Source organism: Neolamprologus multifasciatus, chromosome 14 (assembly GCF_963576455.1).
Source record: "Neolamprologus multifasciatus chromosome 14, fNeoMul1.2, whole genome shotgun sequence".
Taxonomy (NCBI): domain Eukaryota; kingdom Metazoa; phylum Chordata; class Actinopteri; order Cichliformes; family Cichlidae; genus Neolamprologus; species Neolamprologus multifasciatus.
This window is the reverse complement of record NC_140452.1, coordinates 35,625,887-35,639,152: the sequence shown is the minus strand read 5'-3', so window position 1 is coordinate 35,639,152 and position 13,266 is coordinate 35,625,887. Positions and strand designations below refer to the sequence as shown.

Here is a 13,266-nt window from a genome sequence, read left to right as displayed (position 1 = left end):
AGAGCGAGGCCTTCAATACGCTGTGAAGAACGCCGCTCACAACAATCACAAAGGCAGTCGGCGTGCATTACTCTGTGACAGCAGTGACAGACGGTGAAAGATGGAGCAGACTGACACACGTCTCTAACATCAGAAAGCAAACATCCCTCGCCTTCCTACCTGCCTTCCTGACAGCCTCTGCGGCAAAGTCAGCTGCAAACTGCTTGAGGATATCGGCCACCTGCTCCTCCACGAAAAGACCGATGAAGTTAGAAGATGTGTAGAGCTCCAGAGGCAGCGGGCTGGGAAACCGACCCCGCCACTGCTGCACGCTGGCCTGCAGGGCTTCGCACAGAGCTTCTACTTTGTGGTCTGCACACTGTGTGAGCAAGAAGAGATGAGGGTGAGGGCCGGGTGCAATACTGATGCACATCTGTGTAGTCTCTGGAATATAACCATGATGCTCATTAACAAATATCTGCTGCATGAGGAAGTAAAACATGCAGAACGACAACATACAAGGCTGCATTCACACTGCAGGTGAAAGCGCATCAAATCCGATTTTCTGACCCTCTGTGACCATCTATCCCATCATGGTGTGACAGTGTGAACGGCACAAATCTGATCTGGGTCACTTTCGTATGTGGTGCTGAATCTGATACATATCCGATGTTTCAGAAAGCTGCTGTTTGACGGTCATGTCGCATTAAATCCGTCTTTTACGTCACTGACACAAGACAGACGCCAATTATCAGCGCCGGAGAAGACATCGTGAACGCTTCCTGTCCATCCCGTGAAACTGTTGGGAACAACGTTGGAGAAACGTGAACATTTTATTTGTTCTGTATAATCTGCAGATTCTGACAGAAATCTGCAACTATCCTTTGAAGCAGCGCTCCTCTAAAACAGCAATAAGGATCATTATTAGGTTATTTACATTATTATGTAAATAACAAAATAACTTAAAGCAAAAATTGGGAAACGTGAAGTCCGAAGTCTTTATATTAAGGCCATCAGTCAAATACTGTTGCTCTGGGTCTAAACAGAGCGCGTTGTGTGCGACGTCTTCTTTTGCGCATGCGGGCCGCTTTGAGCGTTCACACTAGAGCGCGTTTGCTGTCACATTTTATTTGTAGTGTGAACGAGCAGACAAAAAAATCTGATTTGATCAAAACATCAGAATTGAGCATCAAGACCTGCAGAGTGAACGTAGCCTCAGAGTGCTACACATTTGTGTAGTTCGCTTTTTTGCTAAGTTCACTCTCACGTGTGTGGATGTTTCGCTATTTCCTCTTGTTTTGAAAGCTTCTTTTGTGGCTTCCTGTGGTTATTACTTTCCTTTTTTAACTTCCTCCTTTGATGTTTTCCCACCGTTGTATTTGCCTTGACTCCGTTCACTTGTGTCTTATTGTCCCTCCTCCCTATTTCAGATATTCGTATTTACCAGAAATGTCTTCAGTCGTAAAGAGTTTGTACAAAGATTTCTCTTCTGGCTCTCGGAGGAGGCGGAGACTGTGGGAAGAGCGGTGAGTGCTCAGACGGTCCTTACTGAACAAATATGGGAAAGATGTTGGAGGAGCTCACGGCTCTTCAAAGAGAGATACACCTGGAGACCAGTGATGGACATTAGAACCAGTGTAAATGGGTGCAGTTCGACCTAAAACCAGTTACCTCCATCTCTAATGCAGCTGTACCCCCACCCCCGACGGCGCCAGCTGCTTGAAGGTTGACGCCGAGGAGAACAACAACATTCTTCCAGGAGATACGAGAACGAGAACAACCTGACTCAAGGCCGCCTGCGTAGGCTGTTGATCTTTGCCTAACAGGCTGAAGGACACTTCCTCAGGCTGAACTTAACACACACCCGACACGCACACACACTGATGCTGATGTGCACTCACCACACTCCCTTCCTCCAACGCCTCCTCCCATGCTTACCTCCCCCATGGAGACAGCGGCTCAGCTGGAGGCGTGAGGACTCGCAGCGTCCCCCGCCTTTATGGTGCTTGTCTGTTTCATGGCGTTACAGTGTGATGATATCTGTGCTCACTGGTTGAAAGTCATCATGGGCAGAACCCTTTTTTCTCCTATATGTTATAACATATAGGTCACATTATAACATATGTGACCTATATGTTACATATTTCACTGTCGATCCCTTGTTTTGCTGCCTCGCCCGACCCGTCTCCCCAGTGTAAGTCTGTATATTGTCTGTATGGTCGACTGGGTCTGCAGGCAACTGCAACCGACAAATAAAGCTCATCCTTAAAAGTTCTTCAATGTTTTTACGATTCAGTTCTTACTCATCTCTGAGGCTACGTTCACTCTGCAGGTCTGGATGCTCAATTCTGATGTTTTGATCAAATCCGATTTTTTGTCTGGTTGTTCACACAAATAAAATGTGACAGCAAACGCGCTCTGGTGTGAACGGTTCACAAGACGTCACACACAACGCGCTCTGTTTACGGAAGTAAAAATGGGCTACATATGCGCTCAAGATGTGGTCATAAATATTTTGTACTTGTAAATCAGGATTTGTATGTGTAAAAAGATTTGTGTGTGCGTAAAAAAGATTTGTGTGTGTGTAAAAAGATTTGTGTGTGTAAAAAGATTTGTGTGTGTGTATAAAGATTTGTGTGTGTGTAAAAAGATTTGTGTGTGTAAAAAGATTTGTGTGTGTAAAAAGATTTGTGTGTGTGTAAAAAGATTTGTGTGTGTGTAAAAAGATTTGTGTGTGTAAAAAGATTTGTGTGTGTAAAAAGATTTGTGTGTGTGTATAAAAAAGATTTGTGTGTGTGTAAAAAGATTTGTGTGTGTGTATAAAAAAGATTTGTGTGTGTAAAAAGATTTGTGTGTGTGTATAAAAAAGATTTGTGTGTGTGTAAAAAGATTTGTGTGTGTGTAAAAAAGATTTGTGTGTGTGTAAAAAGATTTGTGTGTGTGTGTGTAAAAAAGATTTGTGTGTGCGTAAAAAGATTTGTGTGTGTAAAAAGATTTGTGTGTGTGTAAAAAAGATTTGTGTGTGTGTATAAAAAAGATTTGTGTGTGTAAAAAGATTTGTGTGTGTGTAAAAAGATTTGTGTGTGCGTAAAAAGATTTGTGTGTGTGTATAAAAAAGATTTGTGTGTGTGTGTAAAAAAGATTTGTGTGTGTAAAAAGATTTGTGTGTGTATAAAAAAGATTTGTGTGTGTGTGTAAAAAAGATTTGTGTGTGTAAAAAGATTTGTGTGTGTATAAAAAAGATTTGTGTGTGTAAAAAGATTTGTGTGTGTGTGTAAAAAGATTTGTGTGTGTGTGTAAAAAGATTTGTGTGTGTGTGTGTAAAAAGATTTGTGTGTGTAAAAAGATTTGTGTGTGTGTGTAAAAAGATTTGTGTGTGTGTGTGTAAAAAGATTTGTGTGCGTAAAAAAGATTTGTGTGTGTGTGCGTAAAAAAGATTTGTGTGTGTGTGTGTAAAAAGATTTGTGTGTGTGTGTAAAAAGATTTGTGTGTGGCCAAAAAAACCCTGCAAGTTACAAGTACGAATTCTGACCCTATTTTTCTTCCTTTCATCTGATTGGTCAATGTCATGTCAATCACAAATGTAACAATCCAATCAGAGAACAGATGGGTTTGGCTGTTGGAGGGGAGCTTTTTTTGAACTGCAGGTCCTTGAAGGGAATAAATGCCCTTTTACATGCCGACCCAGCGTTTTCCTTCATCACCACGAAGGAAAACAGTCTGTGGTCGTCCGAGTTTGGTGATTTTTGTGTCACAGGTCTACGTGTTTAATACAGGGACTTCCACAGCCTTTTCAACAGAGCTGCGGACCGCGGCGGGGGGGACAGTCTTCATTACAAAGCTTTCTTCGTTATGAATTAGCATACATGTTTTTATTGAACATTTGAAGAACTAGCAAAAAAACAGAAACTCTTGTAGAGGACATAAAGTCAGAGATAACAACAAGGAGCAGGTGCATCTAGTGCAGGTAGAGCTGCTGCAAAAACTCACAGAGCTCAGCAGCCAGCAACAAATTCTGGATCCTTAGCTTTTAGTTAGCAGTTAGCATTAGCAGTACATCCTGCGTCCGATGTGAAAGGACCTTTATGCTGCGCACTGTGACTCACAGCAATGGTCCCGGGTCAGCCCTGAGTTTGTGTTAAACTAATCCTAAAGTAATAATGTATTTCTAACCACTGATATACAACTTTATCCTTTCAGCAGCTGAAAGTTAGGGGACCTAGCTGCTATCAGATATTTATATAGAGATCCTCCAGCTTCAAACTGTATCACCCTTCAAGGACCTGCAGTTCAAAAAAGCTCCCCTCCGACAGCCAAACCCATCTGTTCTCTGATTGGATCGTTACATTTGTGATTGACATGACATTGACCAATCAGATGAAAGGAAGAAAAATCGGGTCAAAATTCGTACTTGTAACTTGCAGGGTTTTTTTTGTCCACACACAATCTTTTTTACAAGTACAAAATATTTATGACCACATTTTGAGCCCATAGCTACAGAGCTAGTAGGTGTTGTTGCAGCAGTCTATCAATTTCTGCACAGTCGTAACCGACAGACAAATTAATTAGAGAAAGAAGGACACTGAGGAGAAAAGAGAGCCCATTAACAATGGCTGTGTTTGGAGCAGCGGCTGCTACCTGCGTGCAGAGGTATATATGGACACGGAGTCGTTTAGCTTGAATAGATTTGTCTCCCAATATGCTAATCAAGTCCAAAACCTCCGTTTCTATCCATCGACTCACTCCGTCTCCAGTTTCTGCTGCCATGCTTCCTTGTTTATCTTCTCCGGTGCTGATGATTGGCGTCTGTCTTGTGTTAGTGACGTAAAAGACGTATTTGTGCCGTTCACACTGTCACAACATGATCGGATACGGGTCGCATAGGGTCAAAAAAGTCGGATTTGATGCGCTTTCGCCTGCACTGTGAACGTAGCCTATGACAGCTGGTCGTTAGCAGACGCTACGAGCTCTGATGGAGCTTCACATGCATTTCCCCATTAACACTGTTGATGCTGTTTCAGTGATAAGCCAAAGCTTACCTTAAACTATTCAGATAAATAACTTTATGCACAAGAAGAAAATAATCTATCCAGATATCGACGACTACAACTGTTGTTGAAAGTTAAATCCAGCATAACTCACCATGAAGAACTGGCAGAGAGTAATATGGGGGAAAATGTTGTGGGCTTTGTTCTTGCCACAGGTGATCCGGCTCTGCTGCCAGAAATGGGAAAGCTGGTTCTGAAGGGGCCCGCTGGGTCGCAGGTAGAGGACGTACTCTCTCGGCAGCGGGTCGTCCAAGAACGGGTCGTCCACGTGTGAAAACAGCCTGTGTGTGACATGGAAACGTCTCACATCGTGCTGCTGCGACATGTCGTACGTTTACTTTCACATGAAACCTTGAAAGAAGAAACGGGTAAGTGCACATATCTGACGGTGGATTATTGCAGCTGTGCAGCCAGATTACTGCGGCTCACTTCGAAGTGGAACATTTCCTGTTTAGAGACTCTGGGACATAAAACGCTCCCCCTCGCCTGCTTATTGGCTCATAATGCTGCTCTCGCCCGGAGCATGGACAGCAGTATTCGACTGAATGTTCTCTTTGGCTTTCAAGAAAACTAATTTTCTTCAGATTGTTGGAACAGCCAAATACCTCCATATGAATACCATCCTCCACATCTAGAGCTTAAAAGGCCCAGAACAGCGTTTTTAGGCCCACAAGGATAAACTGACTGTGAGCACGTGTGCACCCTGACAATACTCAGCGCCAAATCACAACAACAGCCCACTCAAGGTGCTTTATATTGTAAGGAAAAGACCCTACAGAGAAAACCACAACAATCATATGAGCCCCTCAAGCACTTTGGCGACAGTGGGAAGGAAAAACTCCCTTTAAACAGGAAGAAACCTCCAGGCTCAGGGAGGGGCGGGGCCATCTGCTGCGATCGGTTGGGGTGAGATGACAATCAAATGAAAATGAGAAAAAGCAGAATCGAGTGAGTCGAGGCCGTCTCTGCACACGAATCGTTCAGGTGTTAACGTGCACTGCACAAATAAACCCCGCCCCCTCTGAAGATTGTTCTCTACCCATCTTTAAATGTGAAAATCAGTCGTGTTGTTCTGACAGGTAGACGAGGGTCAGTCGTCACTATTGTGTTTGCTGTTCCTGATTATGATCATCTGTTTATCGGCTCACACAACAGTGACCTTCGACCCAGCGAACGTGGCTCGTGCATCTTTGGGCAGCGCGCCGTCCTCGGCTTCTTTTTCTCAGATTATCTCCTGCCATCAACCAGGATGTCTTTTCTCATATGTCCCAGGCAGCGGACACTCGTCCACTTCAGACACGTTCTCAAGTGGAAATGAAAATGCTTCCTGTGTGTGGCAGGACGCACGATGCCCACTGTGACCAACGGCTGAGTGGGCATGATTCTGGTCATCTGCACTTCTGTGCAAACTTTCATGTAAAGAAAACGTTGCTGTTTTCTTCACAGACGCAGAGGGATTAAGAGAAGACGAGCTCTGTGCAGCAGTAAACGACTGCGACACATCCTGTCACAGCTGATTGTGACTTATTAAAATCTTATCAGACCATCAGTTTGACGCACATCAGTTTTATTCATTGCTCAACTTTTATCCCACGTGAATCAGTTTCACAATATAACAAAGGAGCATAGCTTTCACTACAGCACTGTGCATTTTATCCTTTAAATGAGAACTTAAACATGTGCAGACATAAATCCAGCATATAAGATAAAAACTGAGCGCAGTTTAACAGGCTTGAAGGTCCATAAATGGTAAAAGGACTGATTCTCACATAGTGCTTTATGCAACGTCCACACGAACACTTCCTTCTATGCTTTTAGTGCTTTCTAACATTCACACACATTCAAACTGGGAGGCTGGTGGGAGCCAGGCGTCGAACCAGCAACCCTGCGATCAGCAGATGACCTGCTCTGTATTTTCTTTGAGTTGTCTTTAGGAATAAGAAGCTCTTTTTCAGATGTTGGAGGCCTTTTTGTTCTGCTCATTGTCAATAATGTTGAAGCACATGTGGACTAATCGCTCCATCAGAGCTGTTGCTGCTGGTGTTCAGCCCAGTTTAGTGTGTTTGCCTTTAGAAAGACTATGTGACAGCTTTCCACTGATGAGTCAGCAGGCGATCAGCTGCAGATGCAGCTCTCAGGTTCATGGTCAATGACACGGCTGCCTGATACTCTGCAGATACTCTTCAGTCTTTGTTTTAAGGACACGCTGCGAGAAAATCAGAGAATCAAAGGCAAACTTGGAAAGACCGTCAGAAAGCCGGAGACCAAATTTGAAAAATGACAAACGACTCCTTGGAAGCAAAATGTAAAGAAAGGAGGAGCTTCAGACCAGCAGAACGACGCAGGACTGCATTTGTGTGCTTCAAGTCTAAAGGATAAGAATATGACAGCTCTTGTGCTTCACTCATGAATAGTTCAGTTCAGATATAAATGCTAGAATAAAAATGTAGTCTGTCATTAATACAACAAACCTTTAAAACCAGTCAATTCAAACCTGACTGAACAAAAATCTATAAAACATTTTTTTAATATTGTTGAGCCAACAGCTACTTAAACACATGAAGTTACACTCATACTGAGTTATTTCTGACTGCATGCTGCAGAGTACAGCTGCACGTGTCCCATGCAACAGTGTGAACTGGTTTATTTCTACAGAACGCTTCCCAGTTTAAAGTTATTGTAACAACAAACTGCAGGTTGTTGTTCAGACACTGATGAAAGCAGTGCTGCTGTCAGAGTGAGCTGCTGTGACAAAAACACAGATCTGTGTCTGCATCGTCCTTTTTGTTGTGTTTGATTTATGCTCAGCTGCAGTTAACCTGCAATTATTTAACACAGTTTTAACACACTTGTCCAGCAGAGGGCGCTATACGATGCATTTCCTCCACTGCCTGGTGATGTGTCCTGTACACATGATGGAAATGTGCTGTATACACGTTCAGTTGAACCTACCAGTCACATGCTGCTTGGACACTCCGACCTCCAGTCGACACCAGAGCTTTGAGTCTGTGAAAGAAGAGAAGTGAAACGTTAAAGACAGCTCACCACAGCACTCAGAGGCTGCCACAAACGGCTTTTTTGCTCTGTGTTTGTCTTTGAGATGATCTTGTTCGCATCCTGAGGAACTTTCTGGCTAAACAACAAAACAGAAATCAGCCCCACCTACGTGGACGCACACAAGGCTGGAAAAGAAAAGAGTATCGGAAAGTTGTTGAGCATAGCTAACATCGAGGTTTCTGCAAACAGTGTCGCAGGAAAAAGGAAGTCTTTGGTATTCTTCAGGTTTTACTTGTTACTCAGTATTTGTTTAATCAGAGGTCAAAACAGCAAACTCTACTTTTGTGTTTAATAACAATGATGCAAATGGAACAGTAACTGGTTTAAAAATGTTTGTTTTCTGTCAGACAAACATGGTCACAGTGCTGCACCAGAGACAACCAATAAGAAACAAGTCTGTCTTAAAGCGGGAGGAACTACAACAGCTGGTCAGGACCAGAGCAGGTCAGCTGCTAATCAGACGGCTGGTGCTTTAATCCTCGACTGCTCCAGTCTGCACACAAAATGGGCAAGACGTGAACGCCGAGTCGTTCTCCCATCAGAGTTTGACTGTTAGAAGGGAAGTGTGAATGAGGCACGTTGTGTAAAGTGCTACATAATAAGGATTCATGCAGAGACAACGATAAACCACAGATATGGACCTGACAGCTGAAGCACATTTTAACTGAAACATCTGGAGACGGTACAAACAGCAGCAGCCGGTTACCCACAGAAGTAGTGCGACCCATCACTACTTCTGTGGGTAACCGGCTGAGAGCCGTTTCGCGAACGAAACGGCTCTCAGAGCCGGATCTTTGAAGTGAACGACGCGAGCCGCTCCTTATTGGGAGCTGTGGGGTTTTTTTTCTTTCTCCTGCCCTCGCTTCAAACTGCAAGTCACCCTTGTGTTTGCGCTGAGCAGAGACGGCAAACACAGCCTTGCGTTTGTGCCCCGCCCCCTCTGCTCAGCGCTGAGCTGAGGGGGTGAGGCGATAGTTACACTGGCAACAGCAGTAGCACACAACAAGAGCAGGAGAGAAAGAAAGAGCCGGGAGCAACAAGAGACAACACCGTCACATTGGAAAGGTACAGTAAAGAAAATGACACCAAGAAAAGAAGCAAAGTCTGGAACCATTTCAATCTTATTGACAAAATAATAATAATGGATTGGATTTATATTGCGCTTTTCAAGGCACCCAAAGCGCTTTACAATTCCACTATTCATTCACTCTCACATTCACACACTGGTGGAGGCAGCTACGGTTGTAGCCACAGCTGCCCTGGGGCAGACTGACAGAGGCGAGGCTGCCATATCGCACCATCGGTCCCTCTGCCCATCACCAGTAGGCGGTAGGGTAAAGCGTCTTGCCCAAGGACACAATGACCAGGACAGAAAGCCCAGGTATCGAACCGGCGACCTTCTGGTTACAGATCCGCTTCCCAACCCCCTGAGCCACGGTCGCCCCACAAACAAAGGCAGAGTGTAGAGTCTACAAGAAAAGGATGTCATACAGAGCCGGCTCCACAAACAACATGCACAGGCAACAACTGTCCACCTATCAGTGCAATGGGAAGATAAAACGCAGTCAGCTGAGTGTGATATTAATATTTCTAAATGCCAACCTTTCCCTTAATTAAAGATCTGGGCGTTCTTTCCCCCCTTTTTTCCATATTGTAATTTATATGTAATTGTGTTGTGGTTTGCAGTGTTTTGTGTTGTTTCACTTTAAATTTGTTTAAAAGGAAAAAGCTGAAAATTTAAGTAGTTAAAAGTTGAAATGTGAATAGTTGAGTTTTGTATTTTATAATTTATTTATTACATTTTATGTGGAGTGAATAAATAAAAGTATATTTACGGTGGCCCCTACAGACAAAGCACATAAAAACTCCAAAACACGTACAAACACAACAGAAGTGCTCCAGGATGCTAGGGGGCAGTGTTGAGCTTTTGTTACCTCATGGCTACACAAGTCAGCAAGTACCAACGACCGGATTGGGTGTGTGGTAGTAACAGGTAAATGAAGTTTTTTTTAAAAAAATTATTTGAATATATATAAATATATATATATATATATATATATATAAATATATATATATATATATGCTTAATAGAAATGTGCATTCGATTAGTGTAATTTAAGTGATCTAGTAGCTCTGTTTGGAAGTTCAGTTAACGCTAGAAATGTGTTTTGGAGTTTGTTTGTGTTTTGTCTCTAGGCGCCACCGTATATATTTATATATAAACATATATAAATAAAACCACTTTTTTACATTAGTAATTCCTTTTGTGCATAATTTTATATTATTGTTAATAATAAATTAATTAAAGCAACAAAACAACCTGTAGAGCCGGTTCTCTAAAAAGAGCCGTAAATCCCATCACTACACAGAATCACTTTTATGCTACTTTTGTGAGAATATCACAGAAATGTAGGCTTTTTCATCCAAGCATGAAAAACTGATTTGTACGGAGCCCCGCAGGATCCCGAGTTTGTTTTGCGAGATCTTGCAAAAGTCCGTCTTAATTTTTTTTCCTCCCATGTCGCCTGCAGGGCTCCGTAGATGTGAAACTTTTGTTTAGTTACACACAGAGCAGACATGGAGAAACACATTCGAACTGAACATTTTCATAATTGTTTCCGCTCCTGCTGTTGGCTCTAAATGTCAGGGTGTATGCGTGAGTGACTGCATGTTTCTGTCACGCCGGGGACGGAGAAAGACCAAATGTGAGTAAAGATGAGACGCCAACACGGGTCGCGAGTCAGAGGAAGCGTCAGTTCCTCACCAGACGTCAGCAGCAACATGGAAGATGATACGCAGCGAGTGTAGGACGATGTTAGCGCCTTTCACTCAGAGTGTGAACACGCCACACAGGCCTGACGCCTCTTTACAATAAACTGACACTCAAGAGTTAAACGTGTTACTCACCGTTCGAGTGATCATCATTGTTGTGTTTCATGTTAATAACTCAGAGAGGGGGGAGGACAGTAGGCTGCAGTAACGCTCTGCATCCTCAGTTTGTTTTGAGCAGTGGAGATGAAAGAGCCACTTACAGAGTGACACGTACCCTCTCACACCTCCAGTGAACCTGGAGCTAAAGCTGCCGAGGAAGCAGAAACACATCAGATTATTCAAATTACAGTCAGAGAACGGGATCAGCCCCCGCTCGGAGACACGAATCTGAATACGCTAACGTGGTTCTCATCTTTATGCTGTATGCCACAAGCTACTGTTCCTGTGGGGCAGCGGTGCTGCATACGGCACGGGCCGAAGGTTTGACAGCACAAAGCTGGTGAGCAAACTCGCCTCCACATGAATGCTGAGGCTGTTTTTCACCCTCCACAACAAAACTGCAGCTTAATGAAGCATCAAGATCTTTGCGTCGTGTCTTCACCACAGACATGAAAGATGATGTTGTTCCTGCTCTGACCTCACAGTGTCCACTCAGACTTCTACTTCACAGACAGACTGCACCTGCAGCCTTTACACAAACAACGAAACACGTTATTTCCCATTATTCATAAAGTGTACACCTGACTGAAATAAGACTGGCTCTGCTGCGTTCGATGACTTTGTCGTGGATTGAGAATTTATCCCAGTCAAAGTGAAGCAGACTGCACTGAGCTGTTGAACATAGTCGTACGTCTCCCAGAACAAAGCTTTTCATGACGCCCCACGCACACAGAAGGACAAAGCAGTACTGTTGATGCTCTGTGACAAACAGCTTCACCACAGTGAGCTCAAACAGCTGCAGCTGAGACCACAGCGAGACGCTCGGCTGTCGAAGCTGCTCGTGTCCCACAGGTACGACCTGCGACACTGCACACGTGTGAGACGAGGAGCGGTGGCTGAAGACGCACACACAGTAGATTGAGCCAGGGCCGGAGACATTACAGGAGCTTCAGCACAGGCTAACACCTGGGTGGCATCAGTCTTAATGAACTGTGACTAGAGCACGTCAGGTTTTCACAGCTCTTACAGTGAAAGCAGATTCTGTGAAACACTCGCGGTGCTGATGTTCGACCGTAAAGCCGACACGCTGTCATATCTACGCCATCATGAACAGATTCATCCGTACATGCAGTCCACTCATAAACTATGAACTAAAAATGCTCCATGATGTAAATGCTGCATATCAGCATTAAAGCACTGATAAATGTGACCTCGGAAACATCACAACCATCCTCTACAGGCTTTATTAGTCAGACTGGAAACATGAGACAGTTTTTCCTGCTCCTTTGTTTGTCACGACAAGAAGGCAGCTCAGTAGGAAAAAAGCTTTTGCATCACAACAGCTTTTAAAAAGACACTAAAGCCACAAAACGCAGACGCTGCCCTGGACTCAAGGAAACAGCCGACGCAGAGCCGGAGCGTAGAAACGTCCAAGAACACAAGAGAAGAGTCCAAGGAAGCAAACTGAGAGCAAATAAGAGCGAAACACAGAAAACAAGCAGAGTGAAGGTTTAAACACACAGGAGGAGAGTGGAACCGTCACAGTAACGAGACACAGCTGAACTCAATCTAAGCAACGACACACAGTGAAGTTAAACTAACAGACAACAGGAAACAAACTTCATGACCAAACCTGCCATTCATTACAGTTACATTAAAATACTAGAGGTGGGAATCACCATACATCCCACGATACGATATTATTGCAATTTTTAAAAATATTTTGCGATATTCAGATTCTGTACATAAAGGTAAACTTTATCAATATTCATTTTCTCTAATATCAAAGTCTCACACTCAGTCTTTCTCTCATTTCAGTTTGATTGTTGACAAACTGAACGGTTTGTATTACAGTCTAGTCCAACTTAACTGAATCAACCATCTGGTACAATTATAGCTATTCTGAACTATGCAGTTTATGAAAACTATGCAGCCCCTTCAGCAACTGAAGAATTTGAAAGTAAATTAAAACAAAATATAATTTTACATTAAATAAAAAAGTTTTAAACTTAATTAAAATAAAACATGTCTTAAATTAAAATAAGTAAACTGTCATGTTTATTGCTGCCAAAAACAAGTTAAACACATTTGGACAGTGAAGGAATGTCAGGATTCTTGCTCAGAAAAAGGATCAACATGCTCTGAAGTCAGAGCACAAAAACCTTTCTGTAACAAAGTATCGATTTCTGCTGTCCCTGTATCGATACATTATTAGCAAACAAAATATCACCATGCTACACAGTATCCATTT

The 13,266-nt window shown here is 43.2% G+C and overlaps 2 protein-coding genes across 4 annotated transcripts in view; both read right to left on the bottom strand.

The window, feature by feature from the left end:
- ubash3bb (ubiquitin associated and SH3 domain containing Bb) overlaps positions 1-13,266 on the bottom strand; it is a 55,823-nt gene that overhangs the window by 8,703 nt on the left and 33,854 nt on the right. For both annotated transcript variants that reach the window (XM_085131503.1, XM_085131504.1), the window contains exons 2-4: positions 7,980-8,033; positions 5,122-5,308; positions 160-358 (exon numbers count right to left, since the gene is read on the bottom strand). In XM_085131503.1, coding sequence (XP_084987629.1) covers positions 160-358; positions 5,122-5,308; positions 7,980-8,033 — 440 coding nt within the window. The remainder of the gene's footprint in view (positions 1-159; positions 359-5,121; positions 5,309-7,979; positions 8,034-13,266) is intronic.
- On the bottom strand, positions 1,043-5,115 carry LOC146504529 (uncharacterized). Of its 2 annotated transcripts, none has more exons than XM_085131521.1 (2): positions 2,100-5,115; positions 1,043-2,063 (listed from the first exon to the last, which is right to left on the bottom strand). In XM_085131521.1, the coding sequence occupies exon 1, from the start codon at positions 3,547-3,549 to the stop codon at positions 2,473-2,475; it is 1,077 nt and encodes a 358-aa protein (XP_084987647.1). In that variant the 5' UTR covers positions 3,550-5,115; the 3' UTR covers positions 1,043-2,063; positions 2,100-2,472. The 2 variants fall into 2 exon arrangements, with proteins under 2 accessions (XP_084987647.1, XP_084987648.1); XM_085131522.1 differs by having other exon boundaries at positions 1,043-2,056.